Source organism: Mya arenaria, chromosome 6, assembly GCF_026914265.1.
Source record: "Mya arenaria isolate MELC-2E11 chromosome 6, ASM2691426v1".
Classification (NCBI taxonomy): Eukaryota; Metazoa; Mollusca; class Bivalvia; order Myida; family Myidae; genus Mya; species Mya arenaria.
In genome coordinates this window covers 19,004,826-19,022,509 of record NC_069127.1, presented here as the reverse complement: position 1 = coordinate 19,022,509, position 17,684 = coordinate 19,004,826, and the positions used below count along the sequence as shown (strand labels likewise).

At 36.8% G+C, this 17,684-nt stretch overlaps 3 protein-coding genes across 5 annotated transcripts in view; 2 read left to right on the top strand and 1 right to left on the bottom strand.

Annotated features, from left to right (window-relative positions):
• The first annotated feature begins 7,091 nt into the window (after nucleotides 1-7,091).
• LOC128239066 (uncharacterized) lies at nucleotides 7,092-10,503 on the top strand. 2 transcript variants are annotated; one of them, XM_052955510.1, is made up of 2 exons: nucleotides 7,092-7,301; nucleotides 8,437-10,503. In XM_052955510.1, the coding sequence occupies exon 2, from the start codon at nucleotides 8,515-8,517 to the stop codon at nucleotides 9,718-9,720; it is 1,206 nt and encodes a 401-aa protein (XP_052811470.1). In that variant the 5' UTR covers nucleotides 7,092-7,301; nucleotides 8,437-8,514; the 3' UTR covers nucleotides 9,721-10,503. The 2 variants fall into 2 exon arrangements, with proteins under 2 accessions (XP_052811470.1, XP_052811469.1); XM_052955509.1 differs by having other exon boundaries at nucleotides 8,204-10,503.
• A 374-nt stretch (nucleotides 10,504-10,877) lies between these two features.
• LOC128239144 (sorbitol dehydrogenase-like) lies at nucleotides 10,878-14,298 on the bottom strand. Its single transcript, XM_052955639.1, has 8 exons — nucleotides 14,146-14,298; nucleotides 13,958-13,991; nucleotides 13,347-13,515; nucleotides 12,746-12,907; nucleotides 12,340-12,524; nucleotides 11,912-12,090; nucleotides 11,478-11,599; nucleotides 10,878-11,133 (listed from the first exon to the last, which is right to left on the bottom strand). Exons 1-8 carry the CDS (start codon nucleotides 14,197-14,199, stop codon nucleotides 10,971-10,973), a joined length of 1,068 nt encoding a protein of 355 aa, XP_052811599.1. The 5' UTR covers nucleotides 14,200-14,298; the 3' UTR covers nucleotides 10,878-10,970.
• A 2,051-nt stretch (nucleotides 14,299-16,349) lies between these two features.
• LOC128238683 (mediator of RNA polymerase II transcription subunit 14-like) overlaps nucleotides 16,350-17,684 on the top strand; it is a 39,204-nt gene continuing 37,869 nt past the window's right edge. For both annotated transcript variants that reach the window (XM_052954821.1, XM_052954820.1), the window contains exon 1: nucleotides 16,350-16,408. The gene's annotated coding sequence lies outside the window, so the exon portion shown is untranslated. The remainder of the gene's footprint in view (nucleotides 16,409-17,684) is intronic.

Sequence of the window (17,684 nt, the reverse complement as noted above, 5' to 3'; positions counted from 1 at the left end):
GGAGACCCGGACGTATTTCGCCCTGAACGATTTTTGACTAAACAGAACACCCTCGATAGCTCCAAATGCCAGCACGTTTTATCGTTTGGGTTAGGACGGCGCAGGTGCATCGGTGAGCCGCTGGTGAGACAGGAGATTTTCCTATTGTTTGCGACACTAATGCAGAGGCACAGGCTTAGCATACCATACCCAGGTGACGTCGATTTGAGCCCGGTGCCCTCACTCGTATATGGACCCACCACGTGCAAAATGCGCGTACACGAGCGTTAACTATGGTGGTGACATTGCTATGGTGTTTGACATCTATGTACATCACCAACATTCAATATGGTTATTGACATTGTTGTGCCAGCTTTATATGCAGTGTTCGACATAACTGCCGTGTTTGACATTGCTGATGTGTTTGGCATTGCCGCGCCTCTCCAGTGTCAATTGGTGTGTTTGACATAGTTGTCGTATTTGATATTGACCTAGTATTTGGCATGGCTGTGTCTCTCCAGCGTTAACTGTCGAGTTTGACAGTTGTGGTGTTTCACATTTCTGTGCCTATCTATTGACTTCTTCATTCGTCTATAAGCAATTGTATTCTAATTAAAGTGCTTTCCAGTAAAGATTTGTTTTTTGCGTTTACACAATTACAATGCTAACGGCAGTGTTTGAATGAAATTAACACGATAATAGTTTCTATTGTAATACAACTATCAGCATGCTTGATACACTATCGATATACAACTAGCATTTGTTAGTAACTAACTATTATTCCCCCCAAAATCATCATTGCTGGAAAGATACTTTACATGTTCCCATCCGAAACATGGCCAATGAAATAATTCACCAAGGATCATTCCCAAATTGTCTTAAGCTAGCACAAGTTACCCCTATATTCAAGAAAGATGTCCCCTTTATTGAAAAGTACTATAGACCAGTCAGTATTTTACCATCAATGTCCAAATTACATGAACGGGTCATAAGTGAGCAACTGATTAGTCATTTTGAGAACATTTTTCATCCTTTCCTGGCAACATTCAGAACAACGTTTGGATGTCAAACTACCCTGTTAAGGCTGGTGAAAGACTTGAAAAAAGCCTTTGATGAGAACAAATATGTAGGCGCAGTTCTAATGGACCTCTCAAAAGCATTCGACTGCCTGCCCCATTATCTAATCTTAGATAAGCTTAATGCATACGGTCTCTCAGCCCCAGCATGTAAACTTATGCACAACTATCTTAATAACAGAAAGCAACGTGTCAAACTTGGTCAAATTACCAGTGAGTGGGACTCCATCCTGAAAGGTGTATCACAAGGATCAATACTAGGGCCTTTAGTTTTTAACATCTTCCTAAATGACATCTTCTACTTTATCAATAATGCAGATTTGTATAATTATTCAAATGACAATACTTTTTCTGTGTGTGATAAAAATCCTGAAGTTGTTAAGACCACTCTTGAAGAAGAAAGTAACATTTTGATATATGGTTTACTTCCAATCAAATGCAGGCTAACTCTGACAAATTTCAGGCAAGTTCAGTTGGCTCAAGGTCTGTTAAAGTAATAAAACAGTTCAATATACTTAATCACACCATTGTTTGTGAAGAGAAAGTGAAACTTTTAGGAGTTGAGGTAGATAGTTTATTAAATTTTGATGCCAAGATTTCTAAAATATGCAAAAAAGCTGCTAAGCAATTGAATATTCTTCAAAGACTAAGCAAATTTTTGACAACCAATACTAAGGTTATCATCTTTAAATCTTTTAACAGATCGAATTTCAACTACTGTCCTGTCGTTTGGCATTTTTTTAGCAAGACCAACACAGAAAAATTGGAAAATATTCAATACAGAACTTTAAAAATTGTTTTTAATGATTACACCTCAATTTACGAAAATCTACTTCATAGAGTTCAATTGCCAACATTACATTTAAGTAGAGTAAGATACATTGCTATTGAAACCTACAAATGTCTGTATGGTATCTCACCAGAATATGTTAAAAACCTTGTAACTTTTACGACATGTCATTTTAATTTGAGATACGAAAACTGTGTAGACGACTGTGTAGACGTTCCATCAGTAAAAACAACTAAATATGGAAAAAAACTCTTTCCGCTTTGAGGCCAGTCAGGTTTGGAACAGCCTCCCAAAGGAAATAAGGGTCTCCCGAAACTACCTGGAATTTAGAAGGCTGATCCGCACCTGGACAGGTCCCTCTTGTAAATGTTCAATGTGTAAATAATACCTTTTTGCTTTAAAAAATAGAAGAAATTGAGAACTATAAGATGTTGCACTGAATATCTTTTATCCTTTGTCCTAACGGAAAATGAGTTTTGTTTTCAGTGGGATGGCTTACACCCACTGGACAAGATATGGGATTCAAATACCAGAAACAAAAATCAGCGGACTTCTTTGACTAAAATAACAACTTATTAAATTAAACTACATGGGCTAACATCTAATTATGATTGTTCAAATTTATATAACATCTGTCGAACACAAACAACTACTTGTGTTTTTCTTTCGGCAAGTGTTTTGTTTAGGTGTTACGACTTTACTTGTTCAATTTTTCCAATTAACATTCTTTTACAGTGATAGGTGTAACATCAAAATAACATGATAGATATCATACTTCCTCTAAGCAATACTTGCAAAGTATTTTTCCTATCATGCTAGATTAATTATAAGATTGTTTTGTTTTTTTTACAAACTACACATCGATGTACATAGCTGCTATTCCCTCGTATATTTTGCTACTTACAATTTTGCTACTTCAATGTATATGATTACCCTTTAAGTTATATTGTTGAAACAACTAACCATTTAACAGTGGTATATCAACTAGTGGAACCGTGCACGTGTGGACTGGCCGTACAGCCGGGAAAACTTGTTGGTGTTATCACTGTTCACGATGCTCTAATCCTATTTTCCTATTTGTATGCATGCTCCAATATGTGTTCATTTTAACATATATACTTTTAGTTCCAGGTCACAACCTCATTGTTATGTTTTGATTTGTTGTTATGTTTTGATTTGTTATGTATGTTTGTTATTCATGTCGGAAAATAGCTAATTGAGCTAATGTGTTTCTTGTTAACACATACCCGACTTTAAATAAAGATTCTTGTATCGTGTATCTTGTATCAGCGTGTTTGATACACTTTTGTTATACAACTATCAGCATGCTTGATACACTTTTGTTATACAACTATCAGCATGCTTGATACACTATTGCAATACAACTATCTACATTTTTGAAACTATAGAAATGCAACTTTCGGCATGCTTGATACACTAAAATAACACAATTATCAGCTTGTCTGATACACTATAGTTATACAATTATCTGCATGTTTGGTTCAGTATAGTAATACAACTATCAGCATGCTTGATTCACTATAGTAATACAATTATCAGCATGCTTGATGCACTATAGTAATACAATTATCAGCATGCTTGATGCACTATAGTAATACAATTATCAGCATGCTTGATGCACTATAGTAATACAATTATCAGCATGCTTGATTCACTATAGTAATACAATTATCAGCATGCTTGGTACACTATAGTAAAACAACTATCCGCATGCTAGATACACTTTAGTTATACAACTATCGGCATGCTTGGCACACTATAGTAATACAACTATCAGCATGCTAGATACACTGTAGTTATACAACTATCGGCATGCTTGATACACTATAGTAATACAACTATCAGCATGCTTGATACACTATAGTAATAGAATTATCAGCATGCTTGGTTCACTATTGTAATACAACCATCGGCATGCTAGATACACTATAGTAATACAACTATCAGAATGCTAGATACACTATAGTAATACAACTATCAGCATGCTTGGTACACTATAGTAATACAACTATCAGCATGCTTGATACACTATAGTAATACAACTATCAGCATGCTAGATACACTATAGTAATACAACTATCAGCATGCTTGGTACACTATAGTAATACAACTATCAGCATGCTAGATACACTATAGTAATACAACTATCAGAATGCTAGATACACTATAGTAATACAACTATCAGCATGATTGATACACTATAGTAATAGAATTATCAGCATGCTTGGTTCACTATAGTAATACAACTATCAGCGTGCTTGGTACACTATAGTAATACAACTATCAGCGTGCTTGATACACTATAGTAATACAACTATCAGCATGCTTGATACACTATAGTAAAAGAATTATCAGCATGCTTGGTTCACTATAGTAATAAAACTATCGGCATGCTAGATACACTATAGTAATACAACTATCCGCATGACTGATACACTATAGTTATATAATTATCCGCATGCTAGATACACTATAGTAAAACAACTATCCGCATGCTAGATACACTATAGTAATCGAATTATCAGCATGCTTGGTTCACTATAGTAATACAACTATCAGCATGCTTGATTCACTATAGTAATACAATTATCAGCATGCTATATACACTATTGTTAAACAACTAACAGCGTGCTTGAAATACTGTAGTTATACAACTAACAGCATGCTTGATACACTATAGTAATACAACTATCAGCATGCTTGATTCACTATAGTAATACAATTATCAGCATGCTATATACACTATTGTTAAACAACTAACAACGTGCTTGAAATACTGTAGTTATACAACTATCAGCATTATCAGTATGCTTGATACACTGTAGTTGTATAACTATCAGCGTGCTTGATAATTGTAGGAATACAACTATCAGTGCGCTTGATATAGCGTGCTTGATACATTGTTGTTATACAACTATCAGAGTGCTTGATACACTGTAGTTATACGACTATCCGGTGCTTGATACAATTCAGTTATACAACTATCAGCGTGCTTGATATACTGTAGTTATACAACTATCAGCGTGCTTGATACATTGTAGTTATACAACTATCAGCGTGCTTGATATAGCGTGCTTGATAAATTGTAGTTATACAACTATCAGAATGCTTGGTATAGCATGCTTGATAAACTGTAGTTATACAACTATCAGCGTGCTTGATACATTGTAGTTATAGAACTATCAGTGCGCTTGACATAGCGTGCTTGATACATTGTAGTTATACAATTATCAGAGTGCTTGATACACTGTAGTTATACGACTATCCGGTGCTTGAAACAATTCAGTTATACAACTATTAGCGTGCTTGATACACGTCAATTATACAACTATCAGCGTGCTTGATACACGTCAGTTAAACAACTATCAGCGTGCTTGATACACGGCAGTTATACAACTATAAACGTGCTTGATACACTGTAGTTATACAATTATCAGCGTGCTTGATACATTTTAGTTATACAACTATCAGCGTGCTTGATACATTTTAGTTATACAACTATCAGCGTGCTTGATACACTTCAGTTATACAACTATCAGCGTGCTTGATACACTTCAGTTATACAACTATCAGCGTGCTTGATACACTTCAGTTATACAACTATCAGCGTGCTTGATACACTTCAGTTATACAACTATAAGCGTGCTCGATAAACTGGAGTTATGCAACCATCAGAATGGTTGATACACTATAGTTGATACACTTCAGTTATACAACTATCAGCGTGCTTGATACACTTCAGTTATACAACTATAAGCGTGCTTGATAAACTTCAGTTATACAACTTTCAGCGTGCTTGATACACGTCAGATATACAACTATCAGCGTGCTTGATACACGTCAGTTATACAACCAGAAGCGTGCTTGATACACTTCAGTTATACAACTATCAGCGTGCTTGATACACTTCAGTTATACAACTATAAGCGTGCTTGATAAACTTCAGTTATACAACTATAAGCGTGCTTGATACACTGGAGTTATACAACCATCAGAATGGTTGATACAGTATACTTATACATCTATCGGCATGTTGATACTAGGTACAAAATTTTGAATTAAATAATTAATTAATAAATTGTGGATGTAATTACGAACAATGACTTTGATCATGTTTTAACATATTTATTATCAATAACAATATAATTCGAAAATTCACGCTGGTATTCACGTATCGTTCCATATGAGCATTATCACTCAATTATCTCATATTTTGTAATGCGTTCATAAACAGTATTTTCGGGAAAAATAACAATGAGTGAGGCCCTTTGTTCGAGCCCTAGTCAATTAAATACATGGACAAATAAGCAACATTGTATACTTGTAGGAAGCTAAGTCCGTGTACTTTATTTATATCTTGTGATAACTAGGACGCCTCTGTGAGATTAAAGATGACAGTGTTTTACAAGGTTACTTCTTGTATTGGGAACAGGCCGGTTTCAAATAAAACAATAGCAGATTACAATGGGCTGCTAATCTGCTGTACAGTGTACCAATGACAGCTTACAGAATGGCATTTGGCCGTGCACTTTAAAGGCAGTTGTCGGTATTTCATGAACCAACAGCCGACGCAAGTTGAGATAGGCTGACGTCTTTAAATAATGTTCAACATAGATAAGCGCTACCCTACGGGAGGAGGTGAGGTTCAGGCAATTTCGGTACCTCAAAAATATCGATCTACGTGTAGCGGTCACGAACACTTCCCGCAAACTCCTGCGGGCCAAACTCTCGCTTGTCGGAAGGTATAATATACCCTATATGATAACATTATCCGCAAACACCGGTTTGGCCTAACTTTTGAGACGTTGAAAAGCAAATGACCTAAATAGATGAATGTAAAAGTATATTTTTTTTGAGTTCAGTTTTGGCCATCTACAGAAAATAGAGGGGGCCAAAAAGATAAATTAAAAAATCCTCGATTATCACTGGCCAACACAAACATGCAAACCCTAAATGTACTTACTGGACGGAAGCAACACAACCACGATTAATTGCGTGCTTAATTCCGACCAGACTTAGTATTGGTATAAACCTTAGTTCGTATTCCTTAACATTTTAGTGAGTCAAGCGGAGGCGACTGCTTTTAATGGTCGTAATTGTCTATTCCACATAAATCGATTGTAAATCAAATCTCAATACAATGAAATATGCTTCGTTTGACAAACAGCCTTAAATAAGCTATTATTTTAGGTTTATGATTTAATAACTCATGCTTTATACGACAATACATAGCGCTGATACATGGAGAATAAAAGATTAGTAAAATTGAATGAAAATAAACTAGAAAAAGCCTATTTTCGAATTTAAATGATAACCAGTAAATAATTCATTTGTTTGGAAATGTACATCTGATTCTAAAACTTAATATTTAAACATTCAAATACCGGACTTTAAAACTGACAGACACTACTCTGGTGAACACAGAAAGTTGGAAGGTATATTTTCTTTCGATTGATTTCTAAGATATTTATTTAAGTAAATACATGTTTTTATCAGTTATAATATGTTTATAATTATATATACTAAATTGTTAAGAATTGTTAATGATAATGGTTTCTGGGGACAATACAAGAAACCTTTTTCATTTAAGACCGAGAAAAAATTATATTGAGTCATGCCATCAGTTACATGTATCAGTTTTGTTAGCCTTATGTTTAAGCCATGTTACGCACTTGTACATATTCTTATTGAAATACATATCAATAGTGTTATATAGCTCAGTATTTATGCCCACACATAATGTTTTTAAATATTTTCATTTTATATCTGACATGTACAACATAATGAATATGTGTTAACGTTAACTACTTTATCAATATAGGATATAATCAAAGATCGAACAATGCCGTCCCTCAACCATGCTTCGATTAAATCACTGTTATTTAATTGAGATTAATCTAGCTATTGTTTCCAATGAAGTGCCGTACTAATACAATACCAAATATACAATATACTTCACAGTGAATAAATGGATTAACAGATTAACGGATAAGCGGACTTGTAAGAAATCTGGAAGCTTAATTGAGGCAAATTATGAATTTTAAAGGAATAAAATTCAATCTCCTTGAAGATCGACTCGTTGAAATCAGTGTTGAAACTGATAATATGTGCAGCAATCCATCGTTCATTCACAAAGGTCACCATTCAACACCTTTGCCGACTGTTAAAAAATAAATTCACCATTAAAATATATCGTTCGGCAAGTGTGATGTGGATAAAGTTCAGACACTGACATTTTGTTTACTATTCATGACTGACATGAACTTTGAACACTGCATAAGTTGCACTGGATTATATATTATGCCAAGTTGCCAACGAAGTTGCTTTTGTATTTCAGATTATCCAATGAAAAGTTAGAGGGAGAAGTAAACCTTAAGACATGAATGGATACATATGGAGCTATAACTGCACTCTTAGTCGTGTCTAATCATGGCGTCTACCGTGGTCGGTAACCTGCAGGTCCGAGGCGAGGCCGCTCCGAGAAACTCGAACAATGTGGCCCCGCTCTCGGCTACGTTCAAAGCAAATAAGCCGGGTCCCGGTATGGTAACCTTCGATAAATCGTTTCAGTTTGTGCTGAACAGCCAGGGACTTCATGAGGACCTCGCCGTTACAGGGCTGACCGGCCCCACCGTCCCTGTGCGTAAGATGGAGCACCTTTCGCGCGTGAGGACAGCGAACTATGGTATATCAACCATGGATTCTCCAGAGATACCGCCGGAGGAAAGTGAACCAGCATTTGTGGTAGAGAAGCCTCATTTTGTTCTGTGTGGACTACCAGTGGGTTCAAAAGAAATTGACCATCATTTGTACGTGAATGAGACACGTGTTGGGAGTTACAAGACTTCTGCACAGGCCCTGTATCGGGCCAGGCGGGAACCTCGCTCCGGCAAGGCTGTTTCTGAGATACTGTTTTCATCATCTCCTGACAAAGGTGTGATTAACCCGAGCCCTGGACTACCAGAAATGGAGGGCGGGATGACGTACCGGGCTGTTCCCCCCATCCCTCCCACCACGCCCGTGAACTATGCCCACTTCGCTGCAATGAAGGCGAAATCCGCCGCTAACAGGTCATCTGATTGTGCAAAATTCCACGGTTCAATACCGGATAGTGAACACCCATACATCCCATCTGACGGACCCATAAAACAAAAGAAAATGACGTTGTTAAGTCGTGAGCGGTCAAGTGACGTTATTGACTTACATCGCGACCATTCGAGCATCTCCGCCCCGTCCATCCGGTCAGTGGAGACGGTCTCGGAGTCCGTGGTCACCAACAGTCTCACAGTGACCACGGGGAAGGGCGTGCGCCTGATGGGAAGTGGCAAGGCACCACCTAAGGTCAACTATAACAATCCATACAGAAATACCAAGTACAAGGAGAGACTCGTCCTAAACGGCAATAAACGAATGGAATTTAATAGCATAGACAAATACATGAAGTTTCAAAAACAACAGTCCTTGAATGGTAAATTCTTCATGACTCCAAGAGCTATTTTAAGAATACCTAAGCCGTGCTCAGACACGTTCTTGCTTCAGATGATGTATGATTTAAATAGACCGAAGTCCAGAAAGTCAGCGGGGTCTGTAAAACAGTCCGACGTGTATAGAGACAGGGTTTTCGAAGAGTTTGTGCACACTAGGACTTCTAGCTCGCTCAGCAAAGCGCAGACCAACATAGATAAGTTCATGGGTAAGCAACAGAAAGATACAAATGTAGCTAGGTCAGAGAAAAGTGTGAAAAGTGCGAAAAGTATGAAAAGTGCAAAAAGTTTAACAGAAACAATCACCGAGGAAATAACCCTGGATGATGACATTGATGACAGTGAAAACTTTGATAGAAGTGATGGATAAAAGTATGACGATGATGCTGATTATGCAGCACAAATCGGTTACGGTCTTATTGTTAACTTTAAAATCAACGAGCATACGGCAGAATATCAATCAATTCAATTTCAATCAATTTTGATGCGACTGTCATAAACTAAATTGAAAGTTGTACTTGCAAAACATACATTGTCTTAATAAAGGGATTCGTTCATGGTTTGTAAAATACATTTTTATCACGAAATTAAGTGTGGCAAATGATTAGGCTTGTTGAAAACTAAGATACTGGCGGCTATAACCCTTCAACAAATGCTGGTATATGCTCAAATATTGTGTTTGAAGTCCACACTCACGCGATTTATTAAAATGGTATAGCGTGATTGGTTGATTGGCATTATCACGTAGTGCTACTAATGTTTTTAACAAAGGTTTAAAAATCCATCGGTTTAGTAAGAGTCATTGTGGGAGAGTGGATAAAGTTACGGTTTGCTAAAAAAATTATCTTGACTGTACCGGCTCCCTTACAACCAGGTTGATTAAGATATTTAAATTGTATTTTATCACCAAATGCATCACGTGGAAAAATGGTGCCAAAACATGACCGAGTCACTTCTACAAATTAAAAACAACAACAACAACAACAACAACAACATGAACTTCAGTCTAAAATAGCTGACCTGTTTTACCGTCTCATGTTTTCCAGTGGCACTGCTTTTCTTGGTGTATTGTCTAAAATGCTCAACTCTTTATTTCTGCTCATGAATTCATTTCATGTTATTTTTCTGAAATATCCTAACAAATAAATTGTTATCACACCCAAAGGTTGTGCGTTATTTTCGTGTTTAGTGTACTGTTCAGATTTGGATTTGTTTTCTCTCAAGTTCAGATCATTCATTGAAAAATGAGTTTTGAGTTGTAGTCGAATCGGCTAAAATCACCATTTCTGTTTATATAAAGAGTTTGTCGGATAATTTCCTCCATGGATGTCTTCTGGGAGAAATATTATTTCAAAGCATAAACTACATGCACAGTTTAGAAATAAAGAACGGTTTAATTGTAACTATTTAGTATTTATACAGCAATCTTTAGCTGTCTACAACCGGCATGCATCGGCTGTATTCTTTTCTCAAAACTCGTTATTACAAAACATGAACCGGGGGACTGTAAAATAAATCAAAACCCTGTAGATTGTGAACTTGCCTGAAAACGATTTTATTATACATTGCTAACACTAGAGAAAACGATCGTTCGTCGAGAGTGTTGTGTTGCCCGCCATTTCATTTTTTTTCATGTTTGGCGCAGTCGATCATGACCTTGACCCCGACACCCGACCTTGCCGTCTCGAATGCCGCAAGCGTATCCTCGAGTGTGAAACGATGCGTAACGAGGGGAGCTACGTTGATTTTACCACACGAGATCATGTCAATAGCCGTCTGCCAGCTGAAATGGACACACAAATAACTTTACTTTTCAATTTTCGTCGAACATGTATTTATCATAATCCTAAAATGCTTAACAACACTTTCATGACAATCACATTGGGAATATGATACAATGCACTAGCTTTTGGGGTGTCACTTTAAGCTAGAATCAAAACAATATTTAAAAAGGAAATAGGAACACGGATAAACAATCAGAGAGCCAAAACATACATTTGTATAGCTAATCTTATACGTATAGGTTTTTCCTAAAATGTTTCAAAAGCGACTCGTCTAAATGGAATATTCATGATCATAATAAGACAGCCAAAATGGCTCAGAAATTAAATAGAAATTGATATTAACGTGTTTATATATCTGAATGATCCAAGTATCGCGATCTCCTTAGCAACTAGGCTGACGACCGGAAACTCAACCTTGCTGGGCCCGTGACCCACAATAACGAATACTCCACCTGGCTTCGTCGCCTGTAAGAAACACGCAATCATACATGAAGAAGTGTGCGTACATGTGTAGGTTTTTGAGTTGGGTTCATTAGGTGGTTATTTAGAGTTGTAAATAGTGCGTTACGTCTCGACGTACACAGCGTAGAATGTAGCGAACGTCACGATATGGTTTTAATGAGATTGCCATTAGGCCAGCCTTATTTAATTTACCACTGCCTGTAATTTATCGTTTACAAGAGAATGACTGTAAAAATGTATGTATATGGATATTACGGTGTCTTATTGGTTATATAGCATATATGTTAAATTAATATATTTCAACCAAAAATATACATAGACGCCAAGGTTGACAGAGAATTGCGCGCCGCTGCACTCGATGGTTCTGTCCGGGGCGGCTCCAAGCGTCTCTGCGACCTTGGCCGCCACTTGCTCCTCCGTCTGCCCTTTCTCAATCAACAGGGTGTGGCTTGCTCCCAATTTCTTGGCGAACTCAAGCCGCCCGGAATCAATATCTGGAAAGGAGTTAATGATAAATATGCCAGACAGAATTTCAACGGTCAATACGAGAAGCCTGTATATAATACTGCAAAACGACTGCATGTATTAACTGTTCGTAAAGAAAACACAAAAGAAATGCATTGAATAAAGTCTGAAATCTGCAATTTTCTTGCAGTGAATGTATTATAGTCCCGCATTAGTGATTGTTACAAGAAGTCATGTGATATACTAGTGCTAATGCATTCGATATACCGTAAAAGTACCTGTGACACAAACGGCAGCAGCCCCGAAAGCCTTTGCTGACAACATGGCGCATAGTCCTATAGGTCCCGCCCCGCACACGAGCACGCGGTGACCCATGGACAAGCGGGCGCGACGGCATGCGTGCAGTCCAACAGACAGAGGCTCGATCAGGGCACCCTCTTCAAAACTCACATTGTCTGGTAGTCTGTAAGAGAAACAGTCTGCACACATTATCACCTTAATATGAGTATGTAGGAAATGTATGACGGTTAGAACAAATGTGCAGAGTCCAACGAGGTCGAGTCGTTTACTCATATGGAGCTGTGTAACTTTGTTTTCCAGTGACCGTAGACTTTTTTTCCGTTCCTTAACAAACATTAAAAAACAGAACAATTCATTTAATGTAACAATTAGAACAATAAATACTTGAAGACGAAGTCCGCTCCATGCACGTGGTATCTGGCGAGGGCACCACTGTCAGGGGGCGTGGCCAAGAAGAAAACATCCGGGCACAAGTTGTAGCGGCCAGTCTTGCATGCATCGCATTTCCGGCACACGCCATGGGGCTCGATAGCCACACGGTCACCTGTATACAAAAACGTTCATGCAGATGTACATAATACATGTCTGAATATGCAGTTGCAACAGCAATATACTGAGATGATATATAGATGCGCTCGCCTAATTGTAATTGTTTATTTGCGGTAGCACGAATCAAGCCACATTATAATGAGTATTGACAGCTTCACCTGGGACTTGTATCATTTGCATCACGCTCATTTTAAAGATTAACGCTTACTATAAAACAAAAAGCAATTATGCGGTGTGTGTGTCTTGGGGGGGGGGGGGGGTGTTGCTCGAGCTTTGCAGACATTGCGTCTCCCCCGGGACGGTTCATGGTTCCTCGGCCCCAGGCGCCATCACATCGCTTTCCATGAACGTGGAATCAGGTAATTCCTAAAAGAAGGCTTATGGTTTCAATCACCAAAACAAAAGAATTGATACAATAAATGTACAACACCATCATACCGACTTTGGGTGTGTCACTCCGTCTCCCACCTTGGTGACGGTGGCGCTACACTCGTGCCCGAGCAGCATGGGCGCCTGCACCACAAACCGATCACCGATCCGACCCTCCTGCCAATAGTGCACGTCCGACCCGCATATACCGACCTTCTGCATGCATAACTGCACCTCTACCAATAAACCATATCAGTGTGTAATATAGATGCAGAATAGCTCATTAGATTCATATCAATCTTGCAAATAATGCATAAAGGGAATAAACATTAAAGCTGCACTCTCACAGTTTGACTGTTTTTACAGTTTTCCGTTCAAAAATTAATGTTTTTAAGCGTTACTAACGGTTTAAGAAAAATGCATTGCATAAAAATCAATTTTTTGTCAGCAGTCTTATATAACTGGTTTCCATGCATTTTCGCAAAAATTGGCTTGTTCCAAGAGAATAAATAAAATAAAGTTGTCAAAACGTTCAATCTGTGAGAGTGCAGCTTTAATGACACTAGTTGTTATGAAAGTGGACGATTTCAGTAGTCGTGCAAGTTATCGTTTGCTTATTTACAGAATGTCTTTGGTTGGTGTACTTTTAAGTATATTGAATGACCTAAATGCACCCACCTCCCTTTCCGGGCTCACAGATGGGTCTTTCGACCTGCAAATGAGAATTTAGGTGAAAGCCAATTTACCTTAATACCTCTACATATTTATAAGAGGTCAGCTCAAGTTCAATAGTGTACTAGCAAAATGGAAGACATATCCGAGACTATGGGGATTTTAATAACGCGCAATTAACAATTAAAACATACCAGCTGTAAATCCTTGGCTTTAAACAAAACTGCTGACAGATTCGTGTCCGACATATTTTCAAGGCCTGCAGTCAATAGTGATATGTTCTCATATCAAAGAAGATAGGATATTTGTTTAAACAATGTACGTCCTTCAAATCACTGGTTATCTTACTCTCTCATAACTATTTGGGTATTAACCATACCATGGTAGCAGAGACAGTGGTCGCGATGTCACATCTTAAAAGTTAATCCAATTTTGCCATACAAGTGTAATGAAAGATACCGAAATTCTCTTGCATATCTAAAGTACAGATATACACAGTGGATTTGAACAAATTTTGCAGTGCATTTTTGGGGAGATTTTTTTTATCACAGTCATATTCTAAAGTCATTCTGCATCCTTGTATTGCATGGGTCGGTGGCAAAATTAAAGTCATGGAAATAGGGGATGAAAACGGTTAGAGTAAGTGAGTGTGAGGAGGCATAAATGATAAGAGACAAGAACGTTGATCATAAAAGAGAAAAGGTCAGCGAAATGTTTGAACTTCAGTTAGATAAATAGAAGTAGAACAATACTGGGCAGACCTTGTACCATGCACGACCATCTAGTTAACATATATTAAAGTATTGGCTAGTATATTATAATATTTTATTTTTGCTCATTTCATTTTATCCCCTTGTTCATAACTATTAAATCATTCATTATTCACTCCATTCACTTTATCCATTTATTCATTGATTGTACCTTTGTTACAAATATTTTGGGTATAAAAATATATTTGTATACCCATTTCCAGGGGAAAACGTTATAATAGAAATGTTGATGGAACACGTAATGTTTATATACTAGTATTGCATACATTTTAATGTTCATGTTTTATTCTGGTATGAAATCATGTCAAACATTTGTTAGTATACACATTTAAGTGGTTTATACTTATTTTTCGACATTTTTGGTTAGTAACACATTTGTGATTATCATAGTATAAGGTGAAACGGTTGAAATGGAAAAGAAAGTTAAATATCATATGGGGGTTCGTCCAAAAATCTCTCCCCGTTTAGCCATTCAAGATCCATAATATGTTCAGCCGTATGGGATTCATGCCTGTTCCATGCTCGGTCTGACAGCTTCAAAATTCACTTGGGTATATGAGCTTTATTGTTCATCAATGTTGATATTGTTCGCAATTTAATGTTCACATACTTTACCATATCATAGTCATCATAATGCGATATATGAGACTGTTCGATGATTGTTTTTCACATACATCATTTAACACACTTTGACTTGTGAATGTGCGGAAACAGAATGGCTTTTCACAACATAAGTCATCACATTGTGAGGGGAGCATGTTCGGTGATGGCTTTTCATAACATAAGTGTATACATTGTTTTGAGTATGTTCGGTAATGGATTGTCAAATCTAGAACTCGTGTTTCAAATTTAGTATAAAACGATATAAGATCCATGTTCTTCCTATTCACGGTACATATTTTCCCACACAGTCCGACAGTACTTCAGTTCTGTTGTTATTGAAGTACTGTTGTGACCCGGCATTTCCTTTTATAGTCAAGGCTTACCTAGTCGCTATAGATAGGTCAGGATATGCCATGTGTTCTAGTCCTTGTGCGATTAATGAGGTGTTTTGAACAGATTCCATACGTTCTCTGGTCTTGTGAGCAAATGGTAAATGCGTATTCGATATGAGGTACTATATAGTATACAGTGACTTGTAGAGTTTTAGGAATATATCACTTGACGTGAAATGGAAGACGCGAATAAAATACACATATAAACAATTACAATGCGTAGATGGAAACTTTCTATCGGTAGCACGAGTCGACACCATTTCTCCAACCTTTCATGTCTTTTCTGTGTGTATTTTCACGTTCAATAAGTCACTTTAATTGATTTTCAAAAGATATGACTTAACGATCAAAGACCGTCATGGTGTTGGAATATACATATGACATGAACCATCCAGGCAACGATTATATATAATACATATTAATGAAAATGGGTAACATTTATAAAAAAAAAATGATCACTGTTCTAAATATCAAAGGCCTGCGTTTATCTTATTTTGTATACTAATGGGTATTTTAATATTAGACAGGTACCCTGCGCTCCTTTTTTGTAAAAAGAGAACAATGGTACCATTATATTTTTTGTTTCAATAACTTTAACGATTTATCGGCGGCCAATATGTCTGTTACAGTATTAGTTTGACAATACGGCAGTGGATTAAAAATTGTGAAAAAGAAAAACAAGATCTATTTTGGTTAGTATGCTGACAACTAGTTTAAATTACGGACAGTTTTAGAGTAAAACGTATTTTATAAAATAGTTTTTACGAAAAATCAGTTTCATTTCAGTCTTAAAACTCGTTTGCACCAGTTTTTCGTTATTGTCACACATTTTCGCGATCATTGACGATTTACAATTAAAAGTTTTACCCTATATTTTTTCAATAGATGTAAAATGAAAAATGACAGTCACAGGAGGCTAAGCAGTCTATTATGCCCATTTCCCCAATGAAATTGGGAAAATTTACAGTTAAAAGAATAAGTTTTCCAGTCGCCTGCTAGTCCATATATACAGCCCCTTCAGAGTCTTTGACGATTTTTTATTTGGCGACTCTAAGTGTACATATCCCACTTGTTGATTTCCTAGCAAAAATGACAGATCCCAGCGCTAAGTGTATTGAGCGGAAAGATAACCGGCACCTGCTAGATGGTTTCAAAATGGCGATGATTTATTGACAGAAGTCGATCTAAATTAAACTAATTATTTGTGTTCTATTAAAAAATTATGTGTAATAAGTAAAAGGTATTACAAGATACAAGAATCTTTATTTAAAGTCAGGAGCTATTTTCCGACATGAATAACAAACATACATAAAATATCAAATAGCAATAACAATGAGACTAAAATAATTAAAATGTAACTTTCGTGTTTTTATTTAACAGTAAAGTGTTTAGTATTCTGGAGTAACAGTTGAAGAATATATTTTACATTGATATGAAAAAGTCAACTTGTGGCATTTAGGGAACAAAATGAATATCCAAATGTTAAAGGGACTGTACACCAGATTGGCACAAAAAAAAGTTTTTTCTGTAACGAATCTCGGGACAATTATCTGATAGAATGTGTTACGCTTTGATATCATAATTGTAAAAAAGTACCAAAATGTAAAAAAAAATTGTGTCGGAGACCGGTTTCAAACCCGTGTCCAGGGCTCTCACTAGGCTGAAAATTTTGGGAGAAGTGACTTCTCCCTTCAGTCAATCTAGGGAGAAGTGGGGAGACTTTAGGGAGAAGTGATACTTTTTATAACACCTGATACAAAAACTATGCCATACCACACACCTCAGTTTATATTCACATTCAAATTGATTGCTATAACTATATAAAATGTTCATAAAATAATGTATCATTTTTGGCTCAGCAAAAGTGTATTTGTCAATGTCACATAGTTAATCTCCAAATAGCATCTAAAATGAAGCAAAAAAATACATCTAAGGATTTGAAATAATCATAATGACCTCATAAATGAA

Excerpts from the sequence above, each read along its gene's own strand:
- LOC128239144 (XM_052955639.1), bottom strand. The coding sequence starts at position 14,199 with ATGTCGGACACGAATCTGTCAGCAGTTTTGTTTAAAGCCAAGGATTTA. Across the intron at positions 12,908-13,346 it reads GTGACACACCCAAAGTCGGT|AGGTGACCGTGTGGCTATCG; the intron begins ATGATGGTGTTG and ends GTTTTTGTATAC. Across the intron at positions 11,134-11,477 it reads TCATTCAGATATATAAACAC|CTGGCAGACGGCTATTGACA; the intron begins GTTAATATCAAT and ends TGTCCATTTCAG.
- LOC128239066 (XM_052955509.1), top strand. The coding sequence starts at position 8,296 with ATGGCGTCTACCGTGGTCGGTAACCTGCAGGTCCGAGGCGAGGCCGCT.